At 34.8% G+C, this 13158-nt stretch overlaps 1 protein-coding gene across 5 annotated transcripts in view; it reads left to right on the top strand.

Annotated features, from left to right (window-relative positions):
- The window catches only part of CFAP20DC (CFAP20 domain containing), a 235842-nt gene that overhangs the window by 133855 nt on the left and 88829 nt on the right, over positions 1 to 13158 (top strand). For all 5 annotated transcript variants that reach the window (XM_033132750.1, XM_033132748.1, XM_033132746.1 and 2 more), the window contains exon 7: positions 886 to 1050. In XM_033132750.1, coding sequence (XP_032988641.1) covers positions 886 to 1050 — 165 coding nt within the window. The remainder of the gene's footprint in view (positions 1 to 885; positions 1051 to 13158) is intronic.

Genomic DNA, 13158 nt, shown 5'->3' with positions numbered 1-13158 from the left:
AGTGAAATTACTGAGTAAAATGACATGTACATTTTTAAGGCTTTTGATACATATAGTAAAATTGCTTTTTGGAGTGATAATATCAATCTAATTCCTACTTGCTATGTATGACAAGGCTTAATATCTTTGCTGTAAAAGAGGTTATACAAATAAATGAGAAAAAAAATGTTCTAATAGTAAAATGCATTAAGAAGATGAACAGAAAATTTACTAAAATGAAAATGTAAACATCCGTATAAATATATATGAACAATATCAAATCTCATTAGAAATACAGATTATAATAATAAAAACAATATTTTAATGATAATAACTTTTTTCTTTGAAATTATTCAAAGGTAAGATGTTAACATTAGGGGAAGCTGGATAAAGAGTATATAGGAACTCTGTACATTTTTGTAACTTCTATAAATCTAAAGTTATTTCAAAATAAAAAGTTAAAAATGTACTCATATAATGGCCGTAGTTGCTTATTCAATAATGTCACTGTATTTATTGATCTTGTATAAATGAACCAAATGTATTCCCAGGAATTTTCACTGGAGGATGCCAAACTAGTTCTCTCAAGTTACACTGTAGTGTTGAAAAGAAAATATAAAATATTTCCAATGAATACTCATTTATTGCACAAGTCTCTGAACCTGCTCCATATGTTATATACCTACTTCATCTCATTTAAACCTTTCTACAGTCCTTGACAGTAAACAGTAAAATTATCATGCTCATTTTACAGATGAGAAAACCAAGGCTGTAATTACAGTTGAGTAATTCATCCAAAGTCATATTCTAAAATGATTTACTTTAATTGGTTTCATTTATAAGATATGTCCATTTGGCAGAAATGGCTTATATTTTAGGAATGAATGTGTTTGTCTTTATTTCTAGCTGGATATGGTATTCCCTTTCCAGCAGATGAACCTACAGATATTATTCCACGAAGCTGCCAACTAACAACAGATGTTCCACAAGTCACACAGCTGCTAAACATGACTAAATTCCGCCAAACTGAAATAAAATTTGGAGGTCATCCTCTAAATTCAACAGAATCAGGTATGCATTCAGGCACTAACTCAAAAGTATATTTATTTGTAAGACAAACAAAAGGGGGTAAAAAAGCCTTGCAATTATGCTTTATAGCTCAAAATTAAATATTAAGTCACTTTAACGTTGACTCACGTCAGTGATAAATAATTATTTTAAAGCTCTCTTTAGCAACTAAAATATTTTCTGGATTTTTTACATGACATATCAAAATATCCTTAATTATTCCTCTCCTTTTCCTATATGCTTCCAAGTCCTGCCAATTATACCTCCGAAACATCTCTCAGATCTGTCTCCTCTTCTACCTTATTGTTACTTCCATTATTCAGGTCCCCACTGTCACTAACCCCAGCCTCCCAGCTAATCTCCACATTGCTGTCAGAATTGTCTTTCTGATAATAGAAATAGATGTGATCATGTCACTCTTTAATTAGACTTTTAATGCCTTTCCCATTATCTTAGAAGACAACATGAAAAACCCTTGGGAACTCACACAAAGCCATCTACTCCCAAACCTACTCCACAGTTTCATGTGAAGAAACCTTTCTCTCATTCCCCACATGTGATTTTCTGACCACTCTGCAGGTTTTCATATGTTCATATTTTGGGATTGCTATTTCGTTGGCCTCAAATGGCTTCCTTGCCTTTCTGCCTGGATAAACACCCCATTCAACTTTCTAGATCCAGTTGAAATGCTACCTTTTTTATGCAGCCTCCCCTAATTCTAATAAGCATTGTTCTCTTCCCATGACTTTTTCCTTTTTCTTTTTCTTTTTTTTTTTTTTTTTGCAATACTTTTTAAATTGTCTGCATTCCCCCAATAAAGTGCGACTTCCTCCAAAAAGGGCACTCACTGTACCTTCTTCTTCTCTTTCCATAGCTTCTGACACAGTACTGGCCATATACCAGGCCAAGGGCTGCAAATTCAAATTACTACAGAGGCCAGTCAGATAAATAAATAAATAAAGTGGGCTGGATGCCTGGATATTTGACATGTAGAAACATTTTCTACTTCACCAATGAGTCTTATTGGGAGTAGAGGACGGCAGTTAGGGAAGAGGAGTGAGATAGTGCTTCAAAGAAATTGTTCTCTACTATTAAAATAATAACAATAAATAGCAGCTAACAGTCAGCCCTTGTGAGGGAGTTGTAGGGAGTGGTGAGGACTGCAGCAAACTAGAAGCTCATTCTCAGTCTACAAGGAGTAAGTGCAATACAGTTCCAGCCAAGAGTTGCCTTGCAAGAATACAGGCCCAGTCTCACCAGATCTTCCCTTTTTTTTCTTTTTCAAGACAGGGTATCCTAGTGTTTATGATAATTCTCCCAATTTTAAAATAACATATAAAGTCTAAACTTTTTGAAAAACACTCTACAAGCCTAACGAAACATGCAGGGCTGCCCCTTTTCTGTTGCTGCACTAGATACCCATAGCTATGGACCAAATGAATGAATAGTACTTACAAATCAAGGAGCCAGATATTATTGAGATGAGTGGTTCCCAACCTCCTGTATATTAGGATCACCTGGGACATCTTAAAAATAACTGGTGTAATTTTCTTTCTTAATGTCTATGCTTCATCCCCAGAGATTCAGATTTAATTGTCCTAGGATGGTTTGATTTTTTTTAACTCCCCCAGCGATTCTAATGTGCAGCCAGAGTTGAAAACCAGTGGATCACTTATCCCCACAAAGGTCATATGGTTTAGATGACACTCATAAACACGGAAATAATTCAGAGGAAGGTTAAATGATGGTCATAACAGGACACTTATGTAGGAAATAGATCTTGAAAGTATTCAACATACTTGTATAAGTGTTTATAATAGATGAATGTAACAGTTATGGACGTATAATATGGTGCAGAAGACTGAGCAGACGTAAGGAGACAGCCAAGTGCATGGATGAGTTTACTGAGGGATTAAAAAGAGGAATGGCCTGAGTAGGGAGGATGGCTGGTTTGGCAGACTACAGGAAGGGTGTGCCTCATGTTTTTAAAATAGAGCAATGATAACTTCCTTTTTAGGAAGTTGAATTTGATATCAGGATTCAAGATTAATTTTTAAGTCAAGTGAGACCAGAGATTAAGGATTACAACTAAGATGTGTTTTGCAGCAATGTAGGCATAAAATGACAAGAGGCTGTGAAAGTGGAAAGTGATGACCCTGAGAGAAACTACAGGGGAGAAACTGGCAGGACTTGGTGATTCTCATATAACAGATGGGGAAGAGGGAGTGGTCAAAGTTTCAGAGAGGTCAAAGTGGAAACAGGAGAAAGGAGATAACCATGATGAAATAAAAGGGTTACCAAAATGGACTCAGTTTTTCTCTCTCTCTCTCTGTCTCTCTCTCTCTAGATAGATAGATAGATAGATAGATAGATAGATAGATAGATAGATAGATAGATAGATAGATAGATAGAGATAGATAGAGATAGAGATATCCTATATTTATTTATTCTAGTGAATTTTCTATATATGAATCCTCATCAGCATTACCTGTCATAAATTGTATATTCCTACAGAGAATTGGGACTTTTTCAGTATAAACCTTGACAGAGGACTGTGGGTAAATAGGCATTACAGGTTTAAGCCCTTTATTATGAAATTTCCAACCTTACAGAACAGTAGAGAGAATACATAATGAACCCCTACATCTCCATCACCTGCTTCTACAATTGTCAGCTTTAGGCAGGACTTTTTTATAGCAATGAGAGCACAAGTAATGAGAATTTGTATGTTTATTATATATTCTATCTTTAGACAGAGAAGGGGGAGAGAAAGAGAGAACATATACAATCCATGTTCATTAAAGGACCTTTAGAAAGTAAATAAAAGGATGAAAAAGATCTCACTACCCAGACAGCCACTGGAAATACCTTGGGTCACAATTCAATCTTAATGGAATATTCCCCACAGAATGAAATGAGTGAGAGCGTTTTCAATAGCCAAACACTGTCTGTACCTAATAGGCTGTGTGTGATAGCTTTCAGTAACAGAAATGACTAAACTGTAAAGCCTATCAGATAACTCTGCAACTAAATGCTCTATTTTTCTTCTCTGTAGCTTAAAGTTTTAAGAATTTTTTATGCCTTTAAATGAAAATGTAAGTCTATATCCAGATTTTTTAAGTGTCTTTTTTTATTTTATTTAAAATTCAAGGACACTTATAATGCCCGAGATTAAAGAGGAGTTTGAATAAATATTAATTGCATCATTAATTCAATATTATAATTAAACAGGAACTTTTTCATAGGTCATATTTGATCTCGACTTGTAGAATAGAATATTAGTTTATATTTTGAAAATTCCATCAATGGGCTCTCAATGCATGATAATAGTTAACTTGAGCCGTATATACAGAAAATTAATAATAGCCAACTAATAGCATATTTCTTCTGTCCTTTGAAATCCCAATTATATTTATATTCATTTATAACCATAGGGTTTATTATTGTTCCTCTTAAGGAAATCTCATTGCACACATATGGCAGCTAAGATTACATGAACATACATTGAACTTTGTATAATTTTATACAAAATTATTGTATAAAATAATAAGTAGTTTTCGATAATTTTTCAATAAATAATTTTCAAATGCTAATTTTGACATTTGTGGACTTTGAAACGTACTATAAATTAATGTGATAATAATTGTTTTCTGTGTAAGATATTTTATTTGAAAGGTATAGCTAATGGGTAGTGCCCACGGACAGACTTTTTAATCATGGAAAAGCCAGGAGATACTTCTTCATTTGAACTCTGTGTGTTTGTGTCTTTCTGAAGAAAACAAATGGACTCCCCATGATGAGATTTGAATTGCACGAGCAATGACTGTGTGCTCTTGTGATTGACTGTACAGTACTTATGTAAATTGTGATATTTTATTATAAATGCACCAACTCAGAGATCCCAATAAAGCCACTACAGGAGGAAGCACCTGTTTCCTATGGATACTTTCTAGCATGTTCACCCGAGCAAAACAGGAAACATGGAAACTTCTGCTTTAGAGTACATTTTGTCGAATGTCATATAACTTGATCAAGAGGATTTAATGAAATTAATAAAATAATTGGGTTTCTATAAAGCCAAAGTTACCACACATTCACACTCTTCACTTTGTCAATTCCTGGTGCATAGTAGCTAATGACAGTCTGCAGAAGACTGAGATCTGGTGATCTTATTTTCATTAATGGGACCCCAGTTTAAGTGAACCAGAGGTTCAGGTCTGGTTATTGAAGTTGCTCATTCAGCTAATAACAAGATGTAATGTAATGGTCTGCTAAGCACAAATCAACACTAGTAATTTACTTAAAAATTAGGGGGCAGTTTTCTCAAGTGCCCTTCTTTCCACAGCAGCGTTGAATTTTTACTCTTTATTAAATAAGAAGAAACTGGAATCCCTATGTCCTAGCACAATTCAGGTAAATTAATGCATCCAACAAAAACATGGAACATCATCTAACTATAGTTGGCATTGGTGAGATTCTGATTAGAATTTCTTCTTTGGGTTCCACATTCTGAAAGCAAAATTCAAATCAAGCAAAAAAATCTGCAAAGAAGAACCTAAAAGAAAAAGGAGTTTGATTCTGACTTCAGAAAAAAACAAGACACTCTTTAATTTGTTCTTTTCTAAACTCAGACATTTGGTAAGCCTTGGATTAGCATTGTTGGTTAAAGAGATGCCACAATTTGTAGTTCCAATGTCTGGTAAGAATTCAGAGTAAACTCGACCATCTCTTACTTTTGAATTATATATCCTCTTTCCCTGTGTTTAGTATAAATAAGGCATCGCTAGTCACATTCCTTCATTAAAAATTTTTTTTTAATGTGAAAGGAATTTAGTATGGATATTGATCCAGTATCTGTGAAATCTGTTGTAGCACAAATCATTTATAGTGAATTTTGCCAAATGTTGAAAAATCTTTGATATATAAAACATAATGTTAAATATGAAAAATAACATTTAACCAGTTTTATAATTGTGCTACTTTTACACGATTGACTGATTCCAATCTTTACATTTCTCTTTTAGATGTCTATTACAGCTTTGCTTATCATAACAAAAACCTAGAGATATAACAGGGAATTGATTAAATATCTGCACCATAGGATACTATGTATGCAGGTATACAGATGACCTGATCTGCTTGTGATAGTCTGGAAAATTCTCTAAGCCGTGTCAGAAATAATCTATTAAATATGCTGTTTCCATATGAGCCCATTGATGTAAATATTAATATAAAAGATAGTTGCCTGGGGATGCTGGTACATGCATACATTTTTTTAAGGAAACACAAGAAACTTAATAATTACCTTTAGGAACAGAAACTATCAGAGGCAGGGGAAGGGATGTAAGACTTTTATTTTTCATATAATATCTTTCTCTGTTAGAGAATTTTACTTTTCTAAATATATTCATGATTTATTATGTTAGGGCAATTATGAGACATTTCTATTTCTTCTGTATACTTTTCTGTCTTTTGCAAACCCAAAGAATTGCTATAAAATTAAAATATATTTCTCTATTTAATGTCAATATTTTATTTAAAATATATCATGGGAAGGAAATCCAGAATTATTGACCCGATAAAATGTTTAAGTGTATAGTTAAATATTAAAGTTGTTTATGGTATAATAGGGAAATATATATGATAATCTATACTATATCAGTATGAACTATACTGACATGCATTTTCATTAGTGTTGAACATGATACTATCATTATTAATGACCTCCAATAAACCCTAAGACACTCTAACATCACCCTGTTTTTACTTTTATCACAGCACTTATCATTACCTGATATTTTCTTGTTTATTTATTTGCTTATTGCTGTTTCCCACACTGGAATTTGAGCTTCAAAACTACCTGGGTCCTATTTTGTGTTGTATCCATAGCACCTAATTCAATGCTTAACACCTGTCAGGAGCTCAGTAAATATTTGTTGATTAAATGATCGAATGAATGACTAAAATACTAGCCAAACAATTTGAGCAGGTAAATATATTAAGCAATAAATCATCATGATCACATCATCTTCTTCTTTATCATCATAGCTAATGTTTTCTGAGTTTTTACTGTGTTTCAAGCACTAAACCCTTTACATAGTATATTAGTCAGAAAAAAATAAATAAATATATATATAATATATATATATATATTTATATATATGGCCAAAAAATATATACACAGTTTAAGAAAAGAAAAACTATATTAAAATTGTAATAATATGTACTGATAACAAAAGATGAGTACAAGTCATGACTGACTTCTGCAATTACAAGAGGTGCTCAAAGTGGTTTCCATCAGCGTAATTTTAGTAGTTTCTTTCCTTTCTTAAAATGTGTACATTTTTTTGGCACCTCTCTCTGTGTGTGTGTGTGTGTGTGTGTGTGTGTGTGTGTGTGTGTGTTTCTGTTTCTCTGGAATATACATATGGCAGAGACAGACTTATTATAAGGAATTGGCTCTCACAATTATGGAGACTGAGAAGTCTCAGGATCTGCAGTCAGCAAGCTGGAGACTCAGGAGAGTCAGTGGTGGTGTTCCTGCCCGAGCCTGAAGGTCTGAAAACCAGAAGAGCTGATGGTGAAAGTTCCAGTTTGAGGGTGGGAGAAGACCAATGTCCCAGCTCAAGGAGTCAAGCAGAGATCACATTCTCCCTTTCTCCATCTTTGTGTTCTGTTCAGGCCCTCAGTAGATTGGATGCCCACCCACATTTGGGAGGGCCATCTGCTTTATTCGGTCTACTGATTCAAATGTGAAATTCATCCAGAAGCACTCACAGTCACACTCAGAATAATGTTTAATTGGGGCACCCTGTGGCCCAGTCGCGTTGATACATACAATTAACCATTTGGCATAGTATATCCTATTAATCCTTTCACACACGTTTTCATGTAGAAACCATCATAATCTCCACTTTGTAGATGAAGGAACTGAGGCTCCCAGAAGTAAAGTAATTAGTGAGTGGTAGAGCTGGGATGACCAGGCAATCTGATTTCAGAGAGCCATTCTTAACTACTGACGCCCATTATGCAATTTCTCACTACTAGTTTTCAGGATTATCTTCTGAGAAGCCTTCTTGTGTTAAAGGTAGCGTCTATTTTCAAACCCAAATGATGGCGATTATCTGCCAAAGCCTAAATTATATATAAGCTGTATTCTTTATTTAAAATGGAAAGTTTTCTGGAAATGATAAAATTGTTTACCTAAAAATGTTTCTTTAGTCATTAAGAATAAAGAGCAGAAACTAGCCTAATTATAACTTTTAAATAAATTAAGACTGTGAAAAATAGTACTATCTTGTACTTTATTATTTTTATCTTGTTGACGTGTCCTAACTTTGCACAGATGGTGTTTTTACATTGTCTAAGGTTCTACTCAATGTCAGAGGAGAAAGAGATATTGTTACTTTTTAATATTATTTTATTGCCTTTCAAAAATGTCTTAAACTTTTATTAATCAGATAAAGCTAAATACTGCTTTTAAATTTTTGCAAAGACTGATTTTAATCACTTAGGACCTTTCCTGCTTTAGTAATTTACCTACTCACTTGTGCGTCCAGACGTTACAGATTGACAGTCCTCCAACTGATCTAAAAACAAGTTCTTAACTAAAATATTTTGCATAGGACATGCACTCTCAAATTAGCCAGAGTTTCCCCCACATTCTACCTGTGCCTCCTTGTCACATAGCTGTTCCCTGCCTGGCATTCTAACCACATTAGCTTGTCCCTCCCCTAATGCAACTCTTTCCTCTAAAAAAGGACATTACAGTATTATGTTCTATACTTGACTCCTCATAAACCCCATTAGTCTTCATCACATACATAAATTGTCATATTTATGAAGTTCTGGTATTAAGCTATATAATCATTAAGCTACTTTTCAGATGGCAAATCAAAAATTTTTAGTTAGATGGCATCACAAAACTGCACCGAAAATAAATAGTGGATATAGGAAAAATCATCTGCAGTGCCCTCCTGGGCCACCAAGGGCAGCCTTATATGTGGTGAAAAGAAGCAGAAAGAAGCCTGGAACACTTGGATTCTGAGCCCCTGCTCTGTGTGAACAGATCTCAAAATATTGTGAGCCTCGGTTTCGTCAGCTGTGGAGATGGGATAATATCACACAAAGTGGTTGGAAATTGCAGAGATCTTGTATGGATCATCATATCCACCTTTCTTTTGATCTCTGCTCCCATAGACTACACACCAGCCGTCTGTTAAACACACTTGGAACGCTTTGAACTTTTCCTTTATAACTCTTATCACAGTTGTAATCATGTAGTTGTTTATGGATTACTTGCTTTAATATCTGTCTCTGGTGAGACTGTGAGCTCTTTGAAGGAGGTGATGTATCCACCTTACGCCCTGTCTTATTTCCTAGAGCCATGGCTGCCCAGAGTAGGTGCCTGTCACAACTCAAAGAATGGGGGAATGAAGGAATAAATGGATTGTGAATGGACTTTGCCAATTATTAAATGCTATTCAAAGATGGAAGATACTAATAACATTTAGTAAGCATTTATTCCCTGCTAATCACAGTACTGAGCATGTTATATGCATGTTTCATATAATCTAACAAAAACCCATGATTTAAGTACTATCATCCCAATATTATGAATGAAGGTGAGATTTAGAAAGGTTAAGTACCTTGTCTAAAACAATATTGCTGTAGTAGATCAGCCTTTCTTTTGTATTTTTGACATTCTTTATAACAATGCACATATAATTAAAGAAAATTAATTCAAAGACAAGATTCTGGTAGCAAGTTTAATTCTGATTTGATTATTAGATAATAGTCGTAAGTCTTCAGCGTGATGTAAGTCTTCAGTCCTCAATGATTAGAGTTGAAAATTCAGCAGGTTTTTCTGGTTAAGCGTTGAAGAACCTGCAAACTGTAAATGGCTATAATAATTAAGACAGAATATCTGGAGACAAAAATGAATGTTTATTTTTCTAAAAGGCAATTAGAGAGTAGACCCTCAGGTTTTATAATCTAACTACAAAGGCATGTACCCCTCAGTAAAATAGCAAAATAATTAATGGTAACATCTCTAACCTACACCAAGTTCATTTTCTGCAAACTCAAGAAAATGAAATGCCTAGAGCATGACTTTAATCTAATCTTGATTTTAACCTTATATTATGCATGTTGATATCAGCTTTAAAAGAGCTCCTTTTATAATTCAAAAGGCATGCATTTCTGCTTGTAGTTTTATTAAGATTTTCTCATTATAGAAACTTTGTCTCTTGTACTTTTTATTTTAGAAACCAGAAGTCTAAATTACTTTTCCTTGTAGTTTTTAATTAGGACCCTATTATAACAGATATATAGCATGATACATATTTATAGAGATAATTATGACAATTGATAAGATTATAAAGAGAATAAAGTGAAATAGGCTTTAAGAATGTGTGTTACTAGTACTAGTACGTTTAAAAACATCTGTTCATTAAAGAGATACTAAATAGAGTATTGGTATACTTTGTGGGAAAAAAGTGTATTAACATTTAAAAAAATAGATTTAATTTTAAATACACAGTAGGAGATTACTCTAAAGAAATCCTATAGTAGTTCCTCTTATAAAATACAGAATAACATCTACTTTTCTGTGATTTAGGAGACTATATCATATCAGGTTTAGGCATGTTTTCTCAGAATCACTGGATATCCACTATAGAAAGCAGTTCCTCTAAGAAATTCAAGGTATTTAAGAATTTTAATTTTTAAACAACTATGAACTAGATGATGTGTTCATTTTGTTGGAATTATAACTAGAACTGTGTCAGTTTGACTTTTTTATTTTTATTGAGGTATACTTTACATATAACATTATATATTAGTTCCAAGTATACAATATAATGATTCAATGTTTGTATATATTGTGAAATGATCACCACAATGAGTCTAGTTAACATAGTTCCAAAAACATTTTTTTCTTGTGATGGTGATTTTTAAGATGTACTCTCTTAGCAACTTTCAAATATGCAATAATTAACTATAGTTGCCATGCTGTATATTACATCCCATGACTTATTTATTTTATAACTTTAAGTTTGTGCCTTTTTCAGGATGGTTTTTAAATAGTCCTTCACTCCACCCCCTCTAAAACCCTCCCTTTAATCTTGGATACTGTCCTCAATTTTGGTGAGATTTATCCATTATCTACCATGTGCTCTGCTGGGCCCAGCAGATGGGACTACATACAGTAGCAAATAAATGGTCTTTCCACTCAAAGGAACTTAAATTAATTGAGGGGAACCTGTATATAGATAAAGAATACGAAAAAAAGATCAAGGGAAATTGCCACTGTAAGATGTTTGAACAGAAAGCTATCCCTATAGCCTCATTGTCCTAGTACTGAAAATTCCCATTTAGGCCGATTCCATATCCTACACAGTCCTTCAGTGGCCTCCGTTGGCTGTTTCTGGGGAAATTCACATTTGAGAACAAAATCAATAGTCCAGGATTTGTTCTATTGGTCACAAAAGGTACAAATGATGAGCCTATAATAACGTTTTCCATTTGGCCTGAAATTTGAGTGTCATGTCAATTATTGATCCTGAGAGACTAACAGTGTCTTGTTGACTCCAAATGGATATTTATGAATGACTGGGGGAAAAAATACAGATGTGCACGTAACCAAGTCTATTTGTTAACACTATGAAATTTCACCTGTAACCTGAATGAGCATCTGAGTGGTACCATAGCATTGCTGCTGTTGAGAGCCACACTATTCATGTAAATATCTACGTCTTGGTCATTGTTGACCCTTCTCTCTCATCCCCCACATCCTGGCAATTGTCCAGTCTTGTTCAGTCTTCCTCCTCAATTTACACATAAAACTCTCGGGTGGATTTTTCTTAAAATGAAATTTTAATCATAGTTAGAAATACTTAGTCATTTAATCCAACTTCCCTTCTGGCCCATTACATTTAATGATTCATTCATTATGCTCAGCAAGGATTTATTATGTGCCTATTCTGTGTCAGGCATGGGGCTAGGTACTGGCAATTCAGGGGTGACAAAGCAGGCTACTGAGTTTGTATCTACTGAAGCACATATTGTCAAAGAAACGCATAAACACAAGTAAAATTGTAGTTCTGTCAAGTCCTGCGAGGGAAAGGATATGGCAGTACCTATAGTGGCAGAATTTGCCCTAGTCAGAAAAGTCCAGAAAGCCTTGTCTGAGGATGTGTACATGAGCTGAACCATAGAAGCCAAGGAGAAAAGGAAGAGTCTTTTAGCTGTGGGGACCAGCATGCACGAATGCTCTGCTAGGCAGGAATCACTGCAGAGGCCAGTCTGTGGAGAGAGCAGAAAATGGGAGGTGTAAGGTATGAACGCAAAGACAGAACATGCAGGGTTTTGCAGGCGATTTTGAGGACTTTCTTCTTAATCCTCAGAGCAGCAGGGAGGTCATTGAAAAGTTTCAAGTGAGGAAAGTGAATGACCCAATCAGATTTATGTTAGTGTGAGGTCGCTCTGGATGCATTTTGGAGAAGGCACGGGATGGTGGACAGAGTAGACACAGTAGAAAACTTGAGAGCCTTTGTTGTCATCCAGGAGAAGGACGGAGGTCACTTGGATTGCAGTGCTGGTGGAGGAGGTGGGAGTGGACATGGATTGGATATGGAGAGGATGGAGGGAGGGATCGAGAATGACACCTGGACTCTGGCTTTTCAAACTGGATTAGACCAAGTTTTCAGTTTGCAGTGTCTTTGAGACATCAAAGAGGCCCTTGTCAAGAAGGCTACTGGATACAAGGAGCGGCGCTCAGAAAAGAGCACCACACTAGAGGTAGAAATTAGGGAGTCACCTGATATCTGCATCTGCCTTACAGTATGCAGAATAGCTTTCCAGACTTCTGCCTGAACACTGTCAAAGTGACAGGAAAGACACCACCTCAATACCAGATAGGCTTTAATTAAATAAAAATGTTTCTTATGTTGGACTAAAAGCTTTTGGAAGTAAATTGTTCTACTCATTAGTTCTGATTCTGCCCTTTGGACAAATGGAATCTGTCTTCTGCCTAATAGAGCTTCAGGAATTTGGAGAAAACGGGAATGGTATATCTCCTTACCACTTCAGATCTTCTGTCCAGCAGAAAAT

Source organism: Rhinolophus ferrumequinum, chromosome 17 (genome assembly GCF_004115265.2).
Source record: "Rhinolophus ferrumequinum isolate MPI-CBG mRhiFer1 chromosome 17, mRhiFer1_v1.p, whole genome shotgun sequence".
Classification (NCBI taxonomy): domain Eukaryota; kingdom Metazoa; phylum Chordata; class Mammalia; order Chiroptera; family Rhinolophidae; genus Rhinolophus; species Rhinolophus ferrumequinum.
Note: the sequence above shows the minus strand (reverse complement) of the source record. Positions and strands in the feature narration are given on the sequence as shown.